The sequence below is a fragment of the Sceloporus occidentalis genome, unplaced genomic scaffold, assembly GCF_023333645.1.
Source record: "Sceloporus occidentalis isolate IW3139 unplaced genomic scaffold, rSceOcc1.0.p SCAF_56, whole genome shotgun sequence".
NCBI classification, from domain to species: Eukaryota; Metazoa; Chordata; class Lepidosauria; order Squamata; family Phrynosomatidae; genus Sceloporus; species Sceloporus occidentalis.
Window position 1 is genome coordinate 5,276,408 of NW_028317036.1, and position 26,106 is coordinate 5,302,513.

At 37.4% G+C, this 26,106-nt stretch overlaps 1 protein-coding gene across 1 annotated transcript in view; it reads right to left on the minus strand.

Moving 5' to 3' along the window:
- LOC149287859 (myomesin-1-like) overlaps positions 1-15,053 on the minus strand; it is a 42,030-nt gene extending 26,977 nt beyond the window's left edge. The window contains exons 1-11 of the mRNA XM_089492451.1: positions 14,920-15,053; positions 12,992-13,129; positions 12,132-12,345; positions 8,914-9,071; positions 8,343-8,435; positions 7,187-7,275; positions 7,040-7,099; positions 6,448-6,612; positions 5,501-5,662; positions 3,097-3,238; positions 1,505-1,704 (exon numbers count right to left, since the gene is read on the minus strand). Coding sequence (XP_089348577.1) covers positions 1,505-1,704; positions 3,097-3,238; positions 5,501-5,662; positions 6,448-6,612; positions 7,040-7,099; positions 7,187-7,275; positions 8,343-8,435; positions 8,914-9,071; positions 12,132-12,345; positions 12,992-13,129; positions 14,920-15,053 — 1,555 coding nt within the window. The remainder of the gene's footprint in view (positions 1-1,504; positions 1,705-3,096; positions 3,239-5,500; positions 5,663-6,447; positions 6,613-7,039; positions 7,100-7,186; positions 7,276-8,342; positions 8,436-8,913; positions 9,072-12,131; positions 12,346-12,991; positions 13,130-14,919) is intronic.
- Between the last annotated feature and the right edge of the window lie 11,053 nt (positions 15,054-26,106).

Genomic DNA, 26,106 nt, shown 5'->3' on the forward strand with positions numbered 1-26,106 from the left:
ATGATTGCTGATCAACAATGAGACTTCTGTACAAAGGCTGGAGCAGCGTTCTGGGAGTTTGAATAGCAGCGGACATAGCCTCCAGTTAAGGTGGGGCTGTATGAGAGGGACTGCATTCTAGTGTCAGTAGAATTGCTGCATGGCCCGAAATGGCCAAGTCATATTGTTACAGCCCTGACATACTGAGATAGAACAGCAGAGTAGAGAAAGTAATTGATTATCCTAAAAGAATCATAAGGATTGGAATAGAATGTGTAATCCCAATCCGATGGGTAAAAGCTTATCCAGATATCAATCATATGAAGTTGCTTACAGACTTTTTACCTGTAATATGGTACCTCACTTAACTGTGGTCTACCAAAGTTTTTAAATCCCTACCTAGTATAATATTCTTGTGTTCATGGGAAAAGATTGTTAAAAAAGGAGCAGTATACCTGTTAATGGACATCCACATTACACAATATACACAAGTCTTCATTTCTGCATTGAGCAGTCCAACACAATATATATTGCCTCCCGGGTCTATCTTAGTAGAGCAGATAACAGCCTTTAATTTTTTTTTTCAAAGAGAATCATGAACCCTTTGCTATGACCTAGATTACCTGAGTCTATGGCACTTCATATGCAAACCTACTGCAGTGTTTTGATGTTCCTTTCCCGATAAACAAGTCTTCTGGAGGAATACTATTTGTGCTTTAAGGGAATGTAGTATTTTGGCAGTGTTGGCTATTTTACATTTCAAAACGGTTAGTTAGTACTATTGCATCACAGAATGCAACCCGTATTAAACAACCATAAGGCGTAAAAAATGGAGGTGCCATCAGAAACTTGTTTTGACTTGCATGTAACCAAAACAAACATATTCTTTATATTTAATATCACTTTATATGTATTTATAGCGGTAAGGGACAGAAAGAGGTCATGGTACCTTCCCCAAGAAAACTTGTCACCTTTCTATTCAAGCAAGAAATACTGTGAAGACAAATCATCTACCAAAACAATTATCTCTTGATCCAATCATCCTCTTTAAATTCTACTGTTTCTTTAACCAACATAACTGGGAACTCACTGAGTTTGATCTGGTCATCTCTGGGTGAAGTAGTGCTTTTTAAAATCAGGTCCACGTTGTGTATGTGCATTAGGGCACTGTATTAGGACTACTGCAACCATAATCCCCATGCATGGCTCTTCTCATCTATAAATACCTAAATATAATATATTATCTCTCTTTGGACCAACTTTGCATTGGCATGCCCTATAATTGTTACTACAACAACTGGACATTTTACATGTATGGATGGACCACACACATTGCTTTACTAATAATACCAAAAAGATTTATACAACCAACACAAAGTATAAACTGTCATTTGTAACTTTTAGAAGTTTTAGAAAACGTTAGAAATAGGACTAATCTGTAAGAATATACATTAACACGGCACATAGCACTGTTGTATGATAGTTTAATAATTGCACGTATTAATCCATATTTATTTCATCTTACTTTTAATCCTGGCTCGGTCTGCTGGATCCAGAGCAGCCACAGCATCTGACACCCGGGATGGTCTGCTAATGCCAGATTTATTTACAGCCCTCACACGGAATATGTACGAACGTCCCTCAATCAACCCAGTAACTGGGAATCTGGCAAATTTCACAGGTGTGTCATTGCACTGGGTCCAGTGGCTGGTACCAACTTCACATCTAATTTAAACAACAAATACAGATCAGTAAAACAAAACAGAGAGAATATGTAGTGTATGGAATGTCCTAGATTTATATCATATGTTATATTAATGTTATAAGCATGCTAATATATATTATATTAAAGTTAGCTACAAGCATAATAGTACAACGGTGAACTATATTTGCGCTTTGAGCTGAGTTTTGTTATATACTAAAAGATACAGTATGTGCTACATATCTTTGAATAAACAATATTCATAGTAAACATCAGTAAGTGACATGTTCAAGGTCAGGCCAAGGTCACCATGACAAGTTATAACCAAGACAAAAAAAATTGAGTTACTCCAATTACCGAGAGGCTGTATTCCACGGAATAAATGTGTCTAGTACCCAAGTTTGCAATACTTTTGTAACAGCACTGACATTACTAAGAGGCACTGGACACTGTCCAGCTACTGGATCTCCCCAACACTTATTACAGGGTAATCGTTGAGTAGAATGACAGGTATGCCATCTGTCGTCTTCAAGTGTCACTGGTAGCTGTCTAGCTGGCTCTAAAGTGAGTCCAAATGACTGATCCACTTATAGCTTACTTATCAGGGATTTCCATTGTTGCTTGATTAAGTACTTAAAATAACAAAATAATGATACTACTACTACTTCTTCTAATAACAATGTTTGTACAATGCTATAGTAATGTATTTTTATGAGTTCTTTGCCTCCACGTTAATCTATGTCCCATCATAAAGACTTCCTTGGATTAATCTCACCTAAACAGCACCACTGTGTTGATGTGTGTAAATGCATTTAGGATAGATACCAAATATGAGTAAATATATGTAGTTTGCCTGACTACATCTTTCATTCATTGCCACCTAGCAGCATAAAATCATACAACATTTTGTACTCTCATTAACATAGAAACATAGACTTTTGATTGATAATAACAATTCGGCCCATCTAGTCTGCCCATTGTTCCTGATGTTAGGAGTTTAAACCCCTATCAGTCCTTAGTCAGGTCCTATAGTGAGGAAAGCTTTGCGTCTATCCCATGCTTGTTTAAATTCCCTCACTGTATTAGCCCTTACCACTTTTGCGAGGAGACTTTAATGTATCTACTACCCTCTCAGTAAGGTAGAACTTCTTATGTTGCTCTAACATTGTTCCTATTTTCAAATAAGCTTTTCTCCTGTACTTTGTTAAATTCCTTTAAGTATTTGAATGTTTCTATTGCATCCCCCCCCTCTTCTTTCCTCCAAGCCATACATATTAAGATCCTTTAAACTTTCCTGATAATTTCTGCCCTGCATTTCACTTCACTTCATTTTTTTTTAGTTATTAAACTTGGAATAGCTTTACGATTCAAAAGTATAATTTATGGCATAAGCAGAAATTATTTTTCATACTAACCGGTCAATGAAATATCCCAGGATTGGGCTGCCTCCATCTACAGCTGGCTGTTTCCATGAGATGATCACATAGTCTTTGTTGGCATCAAGGCATTCGACGTCCAGAGGTGCAGCTGGGGCATTTGTTACCTCGGGTTCAGCATCTAATATCGAAACAAACAGGTGAAACGTAAGCAATTGTAGGTTTCATAACATCACATCAAATACATAGTCAGCTTAAGACATTTGGTTGCACAAATGATGACATTTAATGATTACATAATGCAATTAGTCTAAACTATTTTAAAGACTGTATGGGACTGAACACAAAAAGTATTTTGGACCCTATTCAATCTCCAAAAGAAGCTATTGTCCATAAGGGAAACAATGAACCAAACATCATTTTGGAATATTTTGTTAATGGGAATACCTCGGTTTATAAAAGTACACTTAACATGCACAATGATCTGTCATCCAGTATGGACAACGACGGTGAATTAGATGACAATGGTTTGTAGGATAAAATGTACAGTATGAGGAATGATGAATCATTTTGCAGGAGAAGAACACGGAAAAGACTATGGGATCCCACTATGTATAGCTTGGAGGAGAAAAGGAAATATTTAACTCTCCTGCAAACTCCCTTGTGCACAACTGACTTAATACATACACACAGATTTTACAATTGCTATGTAGTATTGTAACCAATACAAACAAAAAGTGGCAACTTGCAAATCTCCACTTGCAGCGTCAATAAAAACCTATGGACGGTATTTTCATATATTATTCTGTTTTCTAATTCCAACTGATTTATCAATCGAGAATGAATGATTTCACTGAGTGACTAGTAATCATTGTATTGGGATTACCATAAACTCAGCAATCTAGCATTCGTAAATATCAAGTAAAGAAGTAACAGTATTCATAGAACGGACAAAAGGACAAAACAAAATGCAAGAGACATCACCAAAAATCCTTGGTTCTTTATAACAAATGTTTTGGATCCTAAGTAATAAGTAGCAAACACAGGAAAAAATCCTCGTCAGAGGAGACCGGGACAGCACCCCCAGCTGTCCCCTCTATAGCCACTGTCCTGACTGCGGAGCACTGGGATATAACATGATTTCCCAGCGTGCCATGGTGTACAGCACCTGTAAGTAAATCTATTAACACTCGATAAATAAAAATATGCATACATACAAGCAACATTAGATATGGTGGCCAGACAGGAAATTAGATTATGAGATGCAATATACCATCCTTGATTGATGGTATGAAATGCAAACTAATTTTATGATAATTTAAGTTTTAAGTGATATTTTTTTGTATTTAAACTTACTGTATTTAAACATGTGTATCCTCTCCAACTCCAAAATATTTAAAATATGATATATCTAATCTGTATGATTATAAGGTGTGTCTAGAGAAGTTTGAAATTATTGGACGGTGTCTTTTCGTGCATACTGCTGAACTTGGCATAGGTGCGTTTTTGGATCTCTAACTCAGGGCCAAGAATTCCAAACGCTTACTATTCTTGTATCAGACGCTCAGCTGCCATCAACTTAGATTAGCTACATCTACATATTGCACTGTGCCGCTGAAATATGATAAGACAAGGTCTCCTTCAGAAGAAGTAGTATTTTCTCAAATTTAAAAAATAGGTAAATATATTTTCCAACAGGCTGACAATGAATGTAACGATGGGAGAACCACAAAATGGCCCAGAAGCAGTAATCAGTACAAAAAAATCCACAAACTTTATATATTTCATTCCACAACAGAACTATCTAATAAAATAACAGCGAATAAATAAAAAAAGCAGTGCTGGTTGTGTACTTTACTAGAAAATGGTATCTGTGTATTCTTTGTGCAATTCTTTCACATAAAGACATATAATTAGGCAGAACAACTCTATCAGGAAAACTGGTGAAGACTACAAGAAATATACGCACTGATGAGTTGGCTCTTCTAAAATGTGTGATAAAACTGGCTGAATAGATCCTTGCTCCTGTTTTATTTATATACTTGTGGAAAATAGTTTTACAAAATTTTATCTTTGCTCATTTTAGAAGACATAATCCAAAATATTTAAAAAGCCTATATATACTATATATATATATATATATATATATATATATATATATATATATATATATATATATATATATATATATATATATATACTGGCTTTATGGGACATAGGGAAAGGTTGCTGGTGTAATTATACAATGCATATGGCCCTCATTTTGGGTTGGTATGCTTTGAATGGCTGGGCCAAGTGGACTTGCTTCAGAACAGAAAAAATATATATTATGTCAGTAGAGTATGCTTATCTCAATTGATTTGGGTAAGCAACACACTGGGAATTTAAACATATAGGTTCAGTAAGTTAGTGAATGCTGAAGCAACGTCTTTTCGGCACATACCTCTAACAAATACATAAGCACTGTATTGATCATAATAGTCTCCCATAACGGCTCTCAGAGTATAAAGGCCTTCATCCTCTTTGTTCAGATGGGTAAGCGTTAAAGTGGCACGTTCACCGCTCCAGTGCATGTTGGTCCACTTGGATGGGGAAACCAAAACACCTGCATTTCGGTAGAATATTACATCAGAGACTGTTGTTCTAACATTTAAATTAAAAAAAAAAACACAGTAAAATAATGCATTCTTAGATATAAACCCTTTTATTACAAAATTGTTGTTTTACTGACAATTTACTGTTTATTGCTTTATCCCATTGCCTTTAAAGACCAAAGAAGCAACCTTGTGCTAAATATTTGAGTACTTTACAAAAATATATACTTTGCTTTCAAGAGCATTTTGTATTGTCACTGATGAATCAGTAGAAATAACTATGCAGATTCAATTAAATCAAGTTTTCTGTTAGCTGTGGGATTCTTGTGATAATCTTTTATTGTGCAGTGAAGCTCTAGTGGTCATGCCAACATTTTGAAAGCCTTATAGTTTAGGTTTGTCTTATTGGTCACTTCCAACAAGTGCATGAACGGGAATATGATCTTATCCATGATTTATCCTCATTTATAATACATTTTGGTTAGTGAGGCCATGGGTCATGAGTATGGCTTACTTTTTCCCTGCCACATCTGTGATTCTGGCTTTTGTGTTTTACTCCTATTTGTCTTGCTAAACCACTGTCCATTTTGGTCTATAAGTTTGAGATTTGTAGGCATTATAAAATAAAACCCCAATCCCTTAGCAGTCTCTACAGGTTTTAATAACATTCAAATATATAGAAATCTAGATGAACTTCAGGCACAGCACTAAATCTAAAAATCTAGTAACCCATTAAAATGTCTATAAACTTAAATTATATATTAAGAGTTATTAAGAGACCTATAAGCACACTAACCATTTCGATACCACTGGATCTCTGGCTGGAAGCGTTTGATGGTCGGATGAATAATGATTGCGGACCCCAAGCTCAGTGTCTCACCCTCTTTCCCAAAGGACACCCCAAAAGAGTCCATAAAATGAATGTCAAATTTCGAAGCAAAGCCATATGGAGTGATGCTAACTAGTAAGACAAACAAGAGGAGAAATTATCAAGCTTTAATAAACAGGCTACTAGATTAACATATTCATGATATTTAGAGATTACATTTAAATATACAACAAAAGGACCATACTGAAGAGGTTACAAGGTTGGTGTACCCTTGAACTGATGTGGGTTCTATTACAACAATCTATACAAAAAGCTTTTATCGTTGAAGAAGAAAAGAGATGTTAAAATCCCACCCAGACTGATGTTTTTCAGGTTGAGGAACCCATTTTTTCCCAATGTCGTCAACATAGCAGTGTCTATGGCAATGGCATTCAGATACAAGTGCAGATACAAAAATGGATCGATCGACACTTAATGGTAAAGGGTTAAAATTGATTTAATAGGCCTCTATAGCATTTTATCTTGCCTCAGAGCAGCCAAACTTAGAAACACAACTTACAGCTGTATGGAGCCCCAGTAAAAGTAGGGAAAGGTGTAACATCTAAGTCCCCTTTGTATCCTGTTAAGAGAAAAACAAACAGTGTTACTGCGTGAAGATTTATATACAGCAGCTATAAGAAGATGAAAGAAAGATTTGCAAACCTACTCTTTACCACAAGAGATGCATATGATGAGTTTTCCCCCTTGACATTCATAGCTGATGCATGGTACTGAGCTGTGTCTTCAAAGTCACATCTGAAATATAGATCATACATTTAAATCTATGTTAACTTTAAATACATATTCTTTTTGGTCACCCCTTAAGCAAAATCTGTGGGAGAACCCCTTGTATTTCTGTATCGATGTTTTGCATGGACAGTTTATATTTCATTGGACAACTCTGCTATTTATACTTGTAACCATGGGTTTATTTCAATATACAGTGAATCAACTGTAACAGTATTGGCAAATCGCATGTATTTGCTGTACAGCTTTTCGAGGCAAAAGATACATATTCTGCATTTATTTTGCTCTTTGACAGCTGAAGTACATGCATTACAGGGCTGACAAAAATATCCCAAGAATGTATCAGTGATCTATAAATAGATTTGGAATTCAGCTGCCGCTTCATAAGAGATAAAAACAAAGGTCTGCGACACCACCTCCCCTGCCAAAAAATTATTGCTTTATTACATAATAAAAAATATAGCAGAAACTCTGAGACTACGTGAAATTCAGTCAAAGAAATGCTTCTCTTAAAAGAAACATACAAATCAACAGATAGATGTAAACAACAGATTTAATGTTCGAAATCTCTTCACTAAACCAAAAACTGCACTTGCTTCATATAAAATCCATCAATTATTAGCTGTCTGGGGAGGGCCGGCAAAACCAGTAAAAGAAACTCAAAACATATCTTCACGCTCAACCCCATCCAAAACTCATTTACAAAAAGGGCAACCTAGAAAAGCCACAGAAAAGGAATCCCATCATCATGGAAATGCCACCTGAGGTCCTACAGTACACATCCTGCTGGCTTTATGTAGAATTGCTATTATAACTAAATACAACATTTATGGAAACATAGTATCTAGTAAAGATAAATGTCCAAACACTTTCATTAAATGCTTTTTTAATTCTGTAAATGTTGTCACATTAATATTTTTTCCAGGGAACAGCTGGACATTTTTAATGACGTCACTTTTCTCTCAACATCCTTGGTTCCTAATAATCCACCAGGATCAAGTGCTACTCCTTAGTTATCTTATTTCATATAGTATAATATATTGATGTTTTTGACCCAGTCTTTGACTGGTACTCACTTGTAAATCTCCAATGAGTGTAGACCATATGCACTTTCAATTTTGTATTTCTCCGGATTAGCCTGATCATCAATGGGCACATTGTTTTTGTACCTAGAAAAAGGCCACATAAAAATACCTGTATCAGTTTATGAGCAGTGTAAACCACTTTTCCTTTAACCCAGTTGCAAGTGAAGAAATGTGCTGGGAACCCATATAGTCTCCATTCAGTCAAGACGTGTGTATTTGTGGAAAGTGTAACACAATCTTGAAGACATTAATTTCAGACAGAAAGGTCCCAATGGCTTTGCATAAAAAAGGTCTGATATTTTAGTTTTTCCATCTGTTTTTGTAACTAAATGAATACATTACTAAGCCTTACTAGGTGGATCATTAACACTACCACAAAGTTTGGCATTTTCCAATTAACTAGCAATCAAACAATTATTAACATGTATTGTGGCACTATGTATATTGGTCCTGGTACATAAATAATAATAATATTAACAACAAGTACTTAGAATAGGCACCACGCTAAAGGTAGGACATGGACCTTGATAAACATAAGCCTAGGGTCATGGAGGTATCTTACCAAGTAACACGCGGCTCTGGCCATCCACTGACAGTGCAGTGAAACTTGATGTTTTGGGTCTCCCAGATAGTATGGGAACGAGGCTTGATGACAAAAACAGGCGCATGTAAAAGTGTATCTTCATTTATCTTCCTGTGGAACTCTTCAGTGTCTTCTATCTGGAAAAGATGCATTTTAATAATAGAATATAAGCTGCAAAGTTTTTTTTGTTTTAAGTAGTTTTAGACCATTCCATTATGTTCCTTCAAGGGTAAGACTAAATAAACTGTAATGGTAATGACTAACATCTAGAATTATAATACGTATCAGAAGCAAAATTTGAAGAAGGTCAAGGATATAGAGATGAAAGGAGATAGTTTGGATACTGAACATTACATTCAAGAAAATAATTATTTAAAGTGATTATGATGGCCAGGGTGGCAGCATGTGATAAGTTTCATTGCATTGTATATACACAACATACTGTATGGAGTTCTTCAGAGAAAAAACTTTTTTCTCCCTAAGGTTTGTCAACCTTAAAATGTTTCATATAGTTCTCAGTGTCTTGCTTGCAGATGTGCACAGAGAAACCAAATTACCTGAAACAAATAGGTCCATTCTATGTAATGATCGTCTATACATTAGTTCAGGGGCGGGCTGGGCCGGGGGGCAAGGGGGCAATTGCCCCCCAGGCCGCCCTGAATCCGGGCCGGTGGGCCGGCCGGCAAACGAATATTCAACGCAGCCGCAAACTAAGCTGCTGCGAGCGGGATTGAATGCGGCCGTCGTGCCGGTAGCGTACCTGGCGGGGGACGGCCCCCCCGGCTGCCACTCATCTGAGGGGTGCCGGCGCGGCAACTGTGGCTGTGTGTCGGGACTTGATGTCAAATCCCGGCGCACAACACTGAAGCCACGCCCACCGTCCTCCACACCGGAAGGACAGGACACAGAAGAAGAGGAAGAACGAAGAGGAGGAGGTAAAGTGACAGTGACAGAAGAAAGGTAGGACAGCAATCACACTCCTATCATGCTAAGTCAGCCAGCACATGCTAGAACCTGGGCATGATAGGATTGTGATTGCTGTTAATTATATATATATATATATAAATTATATATATAATATATATAAATTAATATTGTTATTGATTTTTTTTTCGTCTAATTTTGGTGAGTTACTTTTAATAAAGTATTTTAACGTTTTTTTGTTTTTTTTTTGGTTTTGGCCAAGTGAATGCTGAATTTTCAGTTTAGGTCCAGAATTTTCATTTCGGTGCATCCCTACTATATACTAAGCCAGTCACTGATGTGGTAAGCCTACACCACATCAATGTTTGGCTTAGTATTTAGTCATAGGGGTTGTAGTGCAGTATTGTCAGTGTCTGGCTCAATGTATAGTGATTGATGTGTGCCTCAGTATATAATAGTTATGCTGTACCCCTGTCAATGTTTGCCTAACCATAGAAACTATGCAGTTTTAAAGTGTGTGTGGGGGGTGCCACATACAGCATATGCCACAGGTGCCAAATACTCTCGGTACGCCCCTGCATTTTGCGGCAGTCAGACCCAATGGCTGTGCCTCAGCTCTTTGTCCCACATCTTAAAAGAAGTGGGATGAAGAGCTGAGGCACGGCCATTGGGCAACGCGGTGCATGCACGCCGGCCGCTTTAATTTCATTAGGCGCCAGTGGAGTGACTGCCGCACGACGCCCGCTTTCAATGTCGCACGCAGCCGCTTTGGTGGCACAATGGGCCAGTTGACTAGACTTGCCCCCCAGGCCTTAGGCTCCTAGCCCTCCCCTGCATTAGTTATTGTACCATAACAAAAGCTTGTCATTAGATTCCCAGGTCATTTTATTGTTGAAAATGTTTTCAAGGTTCACTTGAACACCCTCTTTAATGCACTCAACTTTACTAATCTTCTGCTCTCGTTTTCCCAAGCAGTTAAACCATCTCATATATCTTATGGGTTCCTTGGCTTGGCAAGTGAGCAGCCTGAATTGAGGTGTGAGCGTTAGGTCAAGAAAGGTTACTTAACTACTTAAAGGGAAAGTCTAGTGTCCCAGGGACTAGATACATTACTGTAGATAGTTTGGGTACTATAGTCTATATTAGCTTATGATTTATATATTGATTTTATTCATAATATTATACTGTATATCATGATTATATACTTGTGGATTTTACTTTGTTTTGAGTATTATCTGTATTGTTAGTATGATAATTTTATATGTAAATGATCGTGTAAACTATAATCTTGTTACTTTGTTAAATGGTACTATCATTACTATTTAAATACCAAAAGTGATCTTGATTTAAGGTTTATAAGATGATAACGCCACCACCAGGACAACCACAGCACTAAAGAGATTTATGTAAAGTGCTAAGCTGGGGTAAATAGGAAGGATACAACATGTGTGGTCAGGGCTGAACTGGGAATTAAAGCCAGCCCTGCAAATAATTGATTAGCTTATATTGGGTTTTTTTTTTATCAGAACAGGAATAAACCCTGCATTGTATATTGCCCTCCCCCCTTTATACAATATTCAACAATAATTGTCATTAAATCATACAATTTAACACAGTGGTGTATCTAGAAACCACAGTGCTACTTTTGTCCCAAAACAGCTGTCTGTGCCAAAACAGTCTGTGCCATCTTTACCCTAAACAACTTGCCAGTGCCATTGTAGCCCCAAACAGCCTGCCTGTGCCATCTTTGTCCCCAGCTTGTCCATCTTAGCCCCACGTCTGCCAGTCAGCTCCGCAACAGAAATGATGTCATATCCAGTGTGGCACTGATTGGCATTTGCGCAGTGGGAGTAAATATAAGTGTGTGGTGACGCATCTTATCTCATAATATTAATAACACCTTTCAATTCTCTCGTATATATATGCCTTGTATGAATATTCTTAGCAGCATACTTATTCTACATAACTCCTTACCATAACAATATACACAAAGTGTTGGGTGGGGAACAAAAAAGGAAAAAAATTATTAAAAAAGAGAGAGAATGATGGGAAAATAAAGATGAGAAAGATAGAGAAGAGAGAAGGATAGAGAAGAAAGAACAGGAGCCAGTGTTCCTTTGCATGAATTTCCTGTCTATTATGCAATATTTTTACATTATGAAACACTTTCCTTGTAGCATTTCAATACAAGATTCAATCTATTTTTATATATTATAGGGCCGCTTTATTGTATTCTTTTTATTAATTGCCAAGTTTGTATTTAATTAAAGTACCGTCTTTTTGAGTGCCAACTGCTCTGCTTTTTCTCGTATTAAAACACTCCGTGATTTTTTCTGATACTGCTCAGAATGAGCGGACGATGCAGAAGATGCCTTTGATACACTAATCCCTTCGCCAGTTGAAAGCAGTTTCCTTCGGGCAACATAACCAGCCGCCTCTTTGATTCTTTCCTCTTCAGTATCAGTAATTCCACTGGCATATTCATGACTGCAAGAAAAAAAAAGTCATAAAATAGTATAGAAAGACTCCTCAAAAGGAGAGATGGAAGTTTAAATAAATTCAATTTTCTTGCTTATACCTCTGTTTTAACTTCGGTTAGTCCTTAAATTGATGATGTGTAGAGACATGGGTGGCTAAATTTTGTTAATTTTTTTTTACATTTTCTATTAACCGCCCAGAGAAAAACTATTATTCTATCACAAGTAATCAACATACCCATGCGGTATGTGTTTTTTTATCATTATATTTTTATTTAGCAACATTTTTCAATACATTTCCTTTCCTTTTCCAATTTGTGGGGACAAATGTCTCTGGTAACGCTACCCATCTACATTAATAATAACTTGGATCAGAATTAATAGTATGGACAACTCCAAAGTGGTAATGTGCCACATTTCAATGATTTGCCTTGACAAGTGTCTTTGAAGGAAAAGGAGGATAGTTTTAGGTCCTTTCCACCTGCCTGAAGACAATAGAGATAAAAGTGACAGTGACATTCCTTGCTATTTTGGTTTTACTTGGGGAAATCTAATACACTGACCCTGTAACAAGAAACACTGGTGAACAGATGGGCTGAAAAAAAGGTCAGTCGGCCTGAATAGCAACTGTAAAAATAAACATGAAATATACATACCGTCCTCTGAATAGAGGAACCACATAGTCAACATCTTCATTCTCTTTGCCTTCACGCAGAGTCAAATATTTTGATCTCTTTGCCATGGGACTCAACTTCTGGGATTTATCCTCCATCATTCTATGGGATGACTTCAGGCTAAAGAAAATTCCATAAAAGAGTATTAAAAGTGTAGGTATATTATTTATTAGCAACAGAAATACCTTTATACCAAAGCATATGACGTGCAGAACATTTTTTGGAAAGTTGTGTCTACTTAGTTTCACTGAACACTAAAAAATCTCCAGGGTTGAAGGGATAATGCTGCCACCACGGCTTTCAGTATTTAGTACATTAATTTAATAGAATCACCTATCACTTGGTGGAAATGCTGAAATCATTCCCTATACTGCTTAATGTCTAAAACCTTCTGTTAATTTCTTCAGCCACTACCTGAAATTAAGATTGTGGATTGTGTACATTACATTGAGCAGAAGACATATTTCTGGCAAAGACTATGTTGTCTTCATTGTTTCTTATGATGTTAAATTCAATGTCAACAAATTCAATGTTGTGCCCCTAGTGATAGCCTTATAGTACATAATATTGTCACTTTACTGATGACATTATAAACTTCTAATTCAGAGGTCCCCATACTCCAGGTACTCATCTCCACTTAAGGCTGAAATGTTGGCCTTGTCACCCACATGCCATGATATTGTAACATTTATATATCTGTCACTAGACAGTGATAATTGATAGATTGAACACGCATAGTGAGAACATGCATACTATAAATACACACCTAGCACATATGTATAGATGAGAACCTGTTCCCTAGCACCTCTATTGTTATACCACCTCATCTTATTCCTAACTCTCCCATTTGCTACTATTGTTTAGGGTTCCTCAAATCCTGTTTCTATTGATGAACCATTGAGAGGAGAATTTATAACTCCAATCACTCTGCAGTTATAGTACCTCTAAGTAAATTCAACCTGGTAGGTTGTAAGACTATCTCAAATAAAGCACAATAGGTAACAGTGTAAGTCGTAGCTCAATTCTTTGGAAGTATATGTATCAATTTTATTACTTTATTTTATAAATATATTATATCCTCTATGGCCTTTCTTATATCAAATCATAGTGTTGTTAAAAGAAATGTTTAGCTCTCCTCTCCATACACTGGCAACCTAGGGCATCACAATGTATTTTGGCATAGTGCAGATGGTCACAGGGTAGTAAGCTAAAGCAGTAACCAAGAGCACAGTGAGGTAATGGGTTCACCATGCATGGGCCTAAACTAGCTGGGGTATTTCTGGGTTTAATTCTGAACCCAGAGACAAGAAGAGAATATAACGCACAGTACACACATGAAACAAGTACACTTATTTCCACAGCTCTGTATAATTATTTATGTCACAATGTAGGGATCTATGCTTCAGAGTAGCTGGGCCAGTATTGTCTATTCAATTTCCTATCCTGAAATTCTCTCTCTTCTCCTCACCCACCATTACCAATGCAGCCGCAGCCAAAGCCAGTCAACACCAATAAGCATCTTAACAACAGGGCAGAGATAAATTACGGGAGGAATAATCACTCAGTAACTCTTGACAAAAAGTTTCTAATAGAAATATATTTCTTACTTTAAACTTACAAAATCCCTCATATAGGTTTTTTTATATGACGGTAAAACGTACAATTTACAACATTAAACTAGGTTTACACAAAAGTATGAGTGCACTGATGGGACCATGTTAACTATAAGAAAGCATGTGTATTTAATACAACTAATGTTAGCCAGTTAGCTTTAGGTTATTATAATTTTGTTATAAATGAATGCAGATGGACACATTATTCGTCCATTGCTGGTATGACATATCCAGTGACCAATTAAGCAGCATATTATGACACATAGTAATTTATATATGCTATGTTGAGTTCATTACCCCAGTTGGCTGCTGTGGGACGCCGACTGGCGCATCTCTTCGTGCTGGTATTGGCTCATAGTAGACTGGAGTTCTGTGCTACGATACCCACGGTCATAGTGTTGATGACGTTTTTGGTAGAAGGGCAAAGACATCCTGCTACCTGTTCACTGTTCACACTACGAGAGAGAGACATTAAAATGAATATTATTAGATTGATGTTTAGTTAGGGTCATTCATTCAATCAGTTGGGTTTTAAGTTGTTGATTTGTCTGTTAGATCAAAGTTCTTTTGTGCAGCATCGTTATTTTACTAGTTTACAGAGATACACATACTTAGATCATTAAATGTTATGATGATATTTTGTTTCACTGTAACATTAAGCCCAAGGAGGGCAATCCCACCCAAAGTAGCCCAGTAATAAAACAGCTCCACAACACGTTTAACCCCTTCGTGACAAAGGCTGATTTTACTTTTTGTACCCTTCGTGACAATGGCCTTTTTAACATTTCTGCGCTGCTTGTGTTTAGCTGTAATTTTCTTCTTTCCCGTTTACTGAACCCACACACATTAGATATTGTTTTTTTCAGGACAAGAAGGGCTTTCTTTAGATGACATTGTTTTGATTGTATCATATTATTTACTACTAAAAAAAGTATAAAATATGGTGAAAAATTTAGAAAAAAATGACTGTTTCTAACTTTTAGTTGAAAAATCTTTTACTCATCTATAAAAGGTAATGAAAAAACCTGCTAAATGGATTCTACTATTTGTCCTGAGTTTAGAAATACCCAATGTTTTTATGTTTTTTTGCTTTTTTCTACCCATTATGGGGCAATAAGTACAGGTAGCGTTTTGCTATTTCAAAGCCATTTTTTCCAAATCTGGTAATTCTTCCCCCCATGTGCCATTTCGGGTATCTTTGAACCCGGCCAATGCAATTTACCCAATCAAGTCATATATTTTTGAAAACTAGACAGCCCAGGGTATTCCAAATGCTAGTATTTTAACTCTTTCCATGCACCATATCTACCACCAGTTTTTGTCAAACTTTGTGGTAGTCATTTTTTTGCATTTGTTTTGTCACACACATTTTACTTCAGGTATGAATTAAAAGGTTCTCGTTTATGTCACTATCACAAAACACCCCAATATGTGTTCAGCAACATCTCCTGAGTACAGCGATACCTCACATGAATGATTTTGCCTGGCTGTTTGGGGGCAAAAGGGCCACATTTGGGGCATGCGCATTTTTCAATGTTGAACTTTGGCATTTGGGGATCCACTGCCCATGCCCTATTTGGTACATCTTTGAGCCGGGCCATTTCAGTGTGCCCAACAAAACCATATATTTTTCAAAACTAGACACCACAGGGTATTTTAAATGCTGGTATTTTAACTCTTTGCATGCACACATTTTACCACCAGCATGTTTTCAAAGTTTGCAGTAGTATTTTTGTGTGTGTATTTTTCCCCCACACACCTACTTTATGTATGAATTTACAGCTCCTGGTATATGCCGCTGTCACACGACACCCCATAATGTGTTCAGCAACATCTCCTGAGTACAGTGGTACCCCACATGCATGGGTTTGTCATTTTTGTGGGAACTAAAAGGCCACATTTGGTACGTGTGCATTTTTCTAATTGGAAATTAGGTGTGTGGCCATCCTTCCCCCGGTGTTAATTGGGACGTTGTTGAACCTGGCCAATTCAATTTACCCCATCAAATCATACCTTTTTTAAAAGTAGACACCCCACGGGCATTTAATATGCCAGTATTTTAACTCTTTCCATGCGAGAATTGTTTTAAGCTAATATGCTAATTTTAGGACTTGCTCACAAAAATATATTTTTTATATATATATTTTTTTTGCCTTTTTTTTTTATTTTTTTAACATTTTTTTTCAACTTGAAGGTTCCCCTGATAGTGACATCAGTGGGAAATTATTTTTACATTTTACTGTTTTTTTACTATTTTTTTTCTAATTATTATTAATTTTATTTTATTTTTAATTTATTTTTTCTAATCACACTGTGATTAGAAAGCTGAGCTCCATTGACTTGCATGGTGAATGCAGTACCTGTATTCAACCTGCAAGTGGAGCCAAAGTTCTCTAGATGGTCTGGACCATCTAGCGAACTTTTAAAATTTGTTGGTTCCTGTTACAGGGCAGCGGCCATCTTGCTTGATGGCGAAGATCATCGGCAGCTGCGGCTGTGACCGCTCTCCGGAGCGGTCACAGTCCATCCCCAGGTAAGTGTTTGGTGTCGCTGGATGCCTCCTGATCGAGGCATTCCAGCGACACCATTTAAGTTTAGGAGGCGATCATCGATCGCCTCCTAAACGCTTTTAAAACGGGCGTCCGCCGCCATACAAAGTATGGCGGATGTTGACGCCCCGTGGAGGGGCCAGAGATGGCCCCTTCGTTCCGATCGCGGCGTTGCTGAATGCCTCGAGGTCAAGGCATTCAGCAACGTTTTTTGGGTGCAGAAAGCGAAAACAGATCGCTTTCTGCACCCGTTTAAAGACGTGCCGGTCCTGGCACGTCAATTGTCGTAAAGCACATGCTTTTCCGTGTCGTGCCAGGACCGGCAATTGTCGTTAAGGGGTTAATAAACATTCTCCAGGTTTTGTCAAAAACATCGCATATAGAGGACACATGGAAAAGAGCACATGAAGGACCCAGCCACAGATTGAATACTGCTTGAACTTACTCTACATATCCTGTTGTAATCAATTAAAAAAAGCTTCAGGTGGCAACTCACAATTCTACGTATGGTTTAGTATTAGGGTATTGCACAAGAAGGGTTAGAGACATAATAAAATTGTAAAGGAATATGATGCTTGGAGTTTATAAATATATTGTACAGGACTATAGAACATGCTGGTGCTATATAAATTAATAATAATGGCAAAATTAGTGAGTTGTAGAACAGTGTGATATGTTTATACCCTTCAAACAGTTTGAGATACAAGAAAATAGGAACAGAGTAGGAAAGAGGGGCCAAGGGGTTTGTGCTCCCCCAAAACCCTCTGTTTTATGCTGTTAATTTTCCAGTCTAATAAAAGATAACAGTACTAAAATGGGACTATACTATGTTTGGTATACACATAATTTGTTGTGTCTAAAAGCCGTGTATAGAGTCAGGTCAGGTGCGATCGGAAGCGATGTAAAATATGTGCTTACATTTTCCATGCGTAAATACTTTTACAAGGTACCTAGATATTATTCTAAAAGTACATATACATATGTATAAGAATAAACAGACCTCTATTATTGTCAACTACTTTCGCCCTTTCAGTGTTTGTATACCCATCTGCATTAAAATGGCCAACTGTCAATTAATTAAGTTGTGATCCAAGAGACCCAACACTGCTGTTTTTGTTTTGTACAGATACAGCGCTTGATAGAGGTGTATATATAAACGCCCCATACAAATCCCCTATATAATACCATTAAAGTGATCAAAAAAAATTTATTAAAAAAATAAATTTTAGTTTTGTAATTTTTTTTAAATAAGCTCATAGTTAGGGAGAAGTTATAAAAAACAGCCCTGGACCAGCCACAACCTATGCTTTTACATCCGCTGTCTAAACTAGATGTAGCATATGGCCCCGAATGTCCAGCATGAGGCCATGTGCTATAGCACTACACTGGCAGCCTGAGCAGCTTTAACAGTAGGTGATTGCCAGCCCAATGGGCATTGTTATGCCCAACAGCCAGCACGTAGCTCAGTTATCATATGATATTGTCTTGCACCTGGTTATCAGACATTGCGAGAATATACGGTGGCAAAAAAAGTTAATGAACCCTTTGGAAATACTGGTTTTCTGCATTAATAGTTGAATGATCTGATCTACATATAATGCACAAGTATAAACACAATGTGCTTAATCCAATAACACACAAACAATGATAATCAGGGGCAGCAAATCAGCCCTAGATCATGATGCTCCCTCCACCATATTTTACTATTGGGACAACGTTTACATGTGGCTATGCGGTGCACTCTTGCGCTATACAAAGTGATTAGTATCCTTCACGAACAATTCACCAAATCATTTCAACAGTCCACAAAAGATTTTCCCAGCAGCGTTGGAGTGTCAAGGTGACAAACTTCAGTCAAACAGCTACGTTAAATTGGGAGCAGCAACTTCCTCTGTTGTGTACTGCCATGGACTCCATGCCTGTTCATGAACCGGTTCCAATGATTCTTTCAAGCCTTTAGCTGTTGCTCTAGGTTTTTTTTTACCTCATTAAGCATTCTGTGTTGTACCCTAGGAGCCATCTTGGCTGGGTGCCCACTTCTAGGAGAGTAGCCACAGTACTAAATTGTCTCCATATACAAACAATTTGTCTAACTGTAGACCGTTGAATATTTAAACTCTTTGAGATTACTTCTCCTTGATTGTAGGTCTTCGGATTACTTTTACATTGTTTATATTATTAGGGTAAATAGGGTTAAATGTTCTTTCGCTGTCAAATTCACATGATATTGCAATTATACTGGCACATATCCATGATGTTATTTAGGGGAAAGGAAATAGAACACTTAAGTGGCTAGAATTAGAAGTATGTAACTATCAAACAAAACAATAATAATAGTGATGGGTGCCAAGTACATCACAGTGAGACAAGCAAGCCATTTAGGTTGGTGTTCTGTGATAGAGATGCATGTCTTTCTTCAGGATACTGATTCTTTTCTAAATCACTATATAAGAAGTTCTACTAAATATGTAATCCGGCCAAGTCCTGCCATATTGCAGTTTCACATTTGTGTTTCAGCAACAGTTTCTACCAAATTCCTAACAAGCCCCAAAGGTTAATTGATGGCATTATAAAGTATTCCACAAGAGGACATCTTTATTCAAATGATCCTTGACATATCAATATCAGGTATGGTAGAGCTTTCTTTAGTATATCCTGTTACAGTGAATCTTGACTCTCTGACATCCCAATAATGTTCAGTGAGTTATGCAATATCTGTGCTTAGCCGTGTTATTAAACTAGAGAATACTTGTACAAGACAGATTTACTAAAAGGCGAAACTTTTTACATAGAAACAGAATTTCATGGCCATCGGTTATTGCTTTTAGGATGGTAAAAAAATATTTAGGTAATTCATATTAGATATGTTATAAGTTACGTGTTAGTCTGTATTTGTTTTATAACAAAGACAAATCATATTATGTAAAAGAGTGAACTGATAAATGGGTGAATGTGTATGGGTGAATACACAGCCCAAATGTGCTATGTTCTCTCTCCTCCTGCATACAGGGGCCATGGGTAAATAACCTACAAAATACATGAGCCACATTCACACTTCCCCCATGGAAGGCAACAATGTGTGCACCAATAAACATTTCTTAAACTTTACATTCATGGCTCGCTTTCAAAATGGCATACTATATGGATACTATATATTCTTGTATAACACATGATATTTTCTACAGCACATATAGCTGTGTCATAGGTACTATCATTGTAATGCATTATATTAATCTTATTGTTTCGTAAGAGTCACATGAAAGAGAGCATGAGACGGCAGCATTAAATCAACATTTTCACATTCAATCCTATCTTACATAAAGTCCCAAAAAGTTATATTTTGTATCTGTGTGTTCTATAAAGAACACAATTTTATACCACAGGCTGGGCTGGTCTTTCCACTGATGTATTCGGAATATGGCTCCTATAGGCAATGACTTTCAAATATAAAACAAAACCTGGCAGACGGAGCCCCTTGGCAGCTCAAAGTCTTCCTATATGCTGAAGGGGTCCATGACTACAGCGGCTTACCTTTTTTCTTAATATTCTGACTCCAAATATGAAATCAGTGAAAGAAGTGTGAAGTATAAAGAACAATTTATTGCCCAAACTAATATTTAGTTTTACTCTGGAATATTATCAGCAATAATTAGTAATTATTCACTTTATTTTTTTACAGAGTTTACAGAGTTCCGTTATACTATTTTCCATTTTATGTGAAGCATGGTCTTGCACACGGGCAGTCCTTTTGCATGTGCTCAGTAATATAGAAGCAAATGGGACACCCTGGGCAAATTCTGTATGTCTGGTTCCAAATAAATAAGTAGTCAGCAGAGGCTACATGGGCTTAAGTATTGACACAGAGGCCTAAATTCCCACCTATGTAGCAGCTGTACAAGCAGATGGCTATAGTTTTATGGCTCTGACTCAATATACCATAAACTGTTCTTTGTTAATATGTAAATCAGCAAATAACCTTTAAATTATATGTACACTAACATTCCAGAAACTGTAGGGTGATACATGATGGGTGACAGGTTCCTCTTCTTCCTCTGTACCAAACACATTATCTAAACATGTATTAGTATTATTTAATTAAAAAGTAATGTAATAAAGCATGTCTCCATATTAAAGTATTTTATCTACTGTAGAGTTGGTGGTGGCACAAACAGGGCATTGAAGTCATCATAAGCAAAAGAATCAAAGCTAATGCCAAAATATAGTCAGTATGCCTTTAACCCTTTAATATGCCAGGAATTAATGTCCCCTGCACATTCAAACATCATTGGAGTCAGTGAACAGGATTAGAAAAATTGAAGTAAAATGGAAATATGGCACTCATATGTTAATGGTGGAAAAAGAATTATATGATCGCCCACACAAGCAAAGTTTGTATTCCATGACACAAGTCCGTAATGTCACCAGTGTTGGCACTGTGTAGATGTCTGGCTGTGCCTGAGAGTGCTCTCATTAGACTGACATGAAGCTCAGTTTTCGCTGACATTTACAAATGAAGCTTAACATGGAAAGAACCTATGGTACAGTGCTGCAGAAAATGCTGGCGCCATATAAAACAATAATAATAAATAATAATAACATTCAATTCTGACCAACATAGTGAAATGTAATGTAGACATTCAGCTGAGAGTTTGGTTTAGTAGTTAATACTCTCTGACAAATAGGAGACACTTGGAAACACAGCAGTCATATGGAGTGTAACATAGATGTCCACGTAAACCACAGACAGCGATGAGATTTAAATGTCACACTTACCTTAGTGCAGGCAAATAATGTCAGTCCAGGTATGGTAAGTAAGGAAGAAAAAAAATCCAGAAAGATGAATTCAGCAAAAGGGTATGCAGAGACCAGAACTACAGACTGGACTTCAGGGTCCAGTGCAAAAATAATGCCTGCTGTCACTGGAATGTCAGAGCCCCAGTCCAAGCCATTTATGGCCACATGTCATGATAAATATAGCACCACAGGGAGGGAGAGAGACAGACACAGGCTGCTATCTCTCCATAGCCACGTAAGCTCTCATGGAAGCTGTAATACTACAGATTAACCATTACCCCTTGTCAGTGTGGCATATTCATGACAAAACCTGGGTTATTGGCATCAGTTGGTTTAGTCAAAATCTTGAGTTACTAAAGTAAAAAATATAAAAAAATGGCATTAAAATAATGTTTTGGGGGTAGCACTTCTGATGGGGATGACCTCCTGCAATTCCCAGAAAGCAATGGGATCTGGCATGTAACACACAAATGACCTTGCTGAAACATATTTGTTACAAAGGTATATTCCTTTTTACTAATGACAAAACCAGTTTTATGTGAAATAAAAAAAAAAAAAAAAGGAAAAAAGCAAATATATCAGATATCTTGTCTGACCGCCCGCAACACCCGAAAATATAGTGGAATATACACTATATAGTGGAATATACACTATATGGACAAAAGTTTTGTGACAGCTGACCATTACACCAACAGGGACTTTGATGACATTGCATTCTAAATACATAGACATTAATATGTAGTTGGTAATGTAATATGTAATATGTAGTTGGTCCTTGCTATGCAGCTATAACAGCTTACGTTCTTCTGGGAAGGCTCTCCACAAAACTTTGGAGTGTTTCTCTGGGAATTTTTGCTCATTCATCCAGTAGAGCACTTGTGAGGTCAGGCACTAATGTTGGACAAGAAGGCCTGGCTCACAATCTCCGTTCCAGTTTATCCCAAAGGTGTTCAATGGGGTTGAGATCAGGGCTCAGTGTGGGGCAGTCAAACTCATCTAACCAAGTCTAACCTTGCTTTGTGCAATGGGGCACAGTCATGCTAGAATAGGCCTTTGCCAAACTGTTCCCACAAAGTTGGAAGCATAGCATTGTCCAAAATGTCTTAGTATGATTAAGATTCTTCCACTATAATGAATAGAGAAATAGAACTTTGACTTCTGGCCATTGCCATCACAAGTGTAGTTTGTCATCCACATCCACTCTGCTTTTTTAAAGGAATAGTACTGTATTTTTTGGAAATAACCGTTTCAATTAATGACACCACTCCTGCTCCCAGTGTCTCTAAGTGTTTATTTGCCTGCGAATACTCAGACCCATGAGCCAGTGAAAGAAAGACTGTTACAGAAAACATTGCTAATTTAGGTGAACAAAGGGCAATATATGGCGCTAATGCTCAATGACAAAAATGGCATAACTGGCATAATTGACCCTTTAAACCTACCCCTATTAGGCAAATCTCCTCTCATTATATCCTAGTCTTCTCCCTATGCCAAACACTATCTGTAACTTAAGAGCTAACAAACACATAATTAAAGAACGTGACAACAATAAAGCCATTGAGAAGTTTTTTTTCTGATTCTGAACACCTTTAAGAGGACGTTGGATGAACAGCAACAGCTGTTACAAGTGAGAAGCAATGATGTCAGTGGAAGCATTTAAAATGCTATTGGCATCTATCTTGAACATAGTGATATGCTGACATCTGTTTAGAACATCTAGCTATTTTTTTTCATTTAAAAAATTTATATAGGAAATTATTAATCCACCTAAATATCCACATGATTATTAATATTGTGAGGTCCGTTACCATAATGCTTATAAGATACAAACAAATAATATATTTGTGCATTTATTTAATAATAATTATACTGACAAGAAGAATCACATACAGTGTGATTGATTGCTTACTAAATCTTTTGTTCAGTTGGCTGTGATAACAATGTTATGACAAGGAAAAGAAATGTAGCAGTAATCAATATGGCACTCTTACAGAAACCCAAGCCTGCCCAATTTGCCAGTAGGAATTTTAGACCATCCTTCCTTAAACTGCAACTGGATGGATACTTGGAAAAACATAATATTCAGGGATATAATCTTTAATTATGGGGAAACGGCTTATTGATCCAAGGAGAAACCCGACTGCCATTTTGGGGTCAAGAAGGAATTTTTTCCCTGGTTAGTGCAAAATTGGAAAGAGCCAAACTGGGGTTTTTTGCCTTCTTTTGGATCAACAGCAACAAATTAACAGATATAGGAAAGGCTGAACTTGATGGACGCATTTCTTTTTTTAGCCTATATAACTATGTAACTATGTAAGTGCTTAATGGCTCTCTTGATGCAATTCTTCATCTTTCACGGGTTAAGGTCAGGGCTCTCACTGGGCCACTCCAAAAGGCAGATTTTCTTTTTTCTATAATAGCTGTAACACTGTTTCATATATGTTTAGGGTCATTGCCCTGCTGCATTACAGAAATTCTACTGAGCTACAGATTGCGGACAGCCACCATGACATTATCCTGTATGATACCTTTATAAACATGGGAATTAATTGTCTCCTAGAAGCAACATCATACTGGGCCTGAGGTTTTTCGGGTGTTGTGGGCGGTCAGACAAAGTACCTGCGTGTCCCAATTTAGATTTAAATGGATTTTTGTGGAATTTTGCATTTTTTTTCTTATTTTGCGCTTTGTGGTTCACGTGCCATGAAGCCTCCTGTCCCCTGATGTAGCCTGCCTATGCCTATCGCACATGCCATAGAAAGACCCTATTTGGCTCAATTGCTGGCACGCTTGCTAAAGCGCCGGCTGAGCCGCCCATTTGATCTCCGTTCGCACAGTAAATGCTGTGTGAAGGGTGGAGGAGCCCCCAGCCAACACACTGACTGCCCAGCCCGGAGTCTCCCCACCCTTCCCAGTGACTGACGGGAGAGGGGAGGCGGGGCTAACTTTCTACTTCCCAGTCTCTTCCTGCAGTCATAACCGACGATTGGCTCCACCCCTTTCCTTATAGCGTCCACACTGCACAGCAACTCAACTAACAGTAAGTACCAAATTAATATTTGGGCTGCTGAAAGTTAGGGGAAGTGGGGGTTAATTTAGGGGCAGTTATGGTTAATGAGGGGTTTACGGTTAATTTAGGGACAGTTATGATTGATTGGGTCTTTAGGGTTAATTTACGGAAATGTATTTTAACCTGTACATTACGTCATAAATGTACATTTCATTTTCAAAATTTATATATTGTGAACCCCCATTGGAATTACCCACCAGCGGCCACTGTTCGTATGGCAAATTATTTGGGGAATTTTTTTATGCGTTATGGGTGTACCAGTTTTTCATTTTCAATATCTGGTCACCCTGTTCTTATGTGCTCACCTACATATTGTTCCTAGAGTCTTCACTGGAGATGGAGTCAACAAATGAAGTTGAAAAGAAGATTAAAACAGGTTTATATAAATTCAAAACCAAAGCAAGGCAAGTCTGACATTTGTACAAATTTCTCCATTGTTACTGACAAAAATGGAAAATAATTGGACTTTGTATGTTGCAACAAATGTGCAAAAGTATTAACATACAATGGGCACAAATCTGGCACCTCTGGGTTGAGGCGACATAGCTGCTCCCTTCTCCCGGGTCAAAGTAAGCTGTCCTTCAAAGATAAAGCACTTCTTCCTGCACATATTAAACAAGATACTACCGAGAAATGTGTCTAACTTTGCTGTAGAGACATTCGGCCATATGACTGTTGCCGGGAAAGGCTTTGTTGACATAGTTCAACACTTTGTTAATGTAGCTGCTAAATATGGCAGATTTGATGTAAAAGATGCTCTGCCTCACCCAACCACTGTATCCAGACATGTCGAGGGTAGAGCACAGGCACTGCAGGCATCTGTGGCAATGGAGATGAAGCCCATCATTGAAACATATGGATGTGCCATAACAACAGATATATGGACTGAGGATTACTGTAAAACATAATTCATATCCAGCACCATTCATTACACCAACAATGACTTTAGTCTCGTTTCGAGAGTTCTGTTTGCAGCTCCCTTTGAAGGTGGTGTGTCAAAAACAGGAGAGAAGATCAGGAACCTACTGTTCCAGAAACTCAATGCTTTTGGAATAGACACTTTCCTAGTTG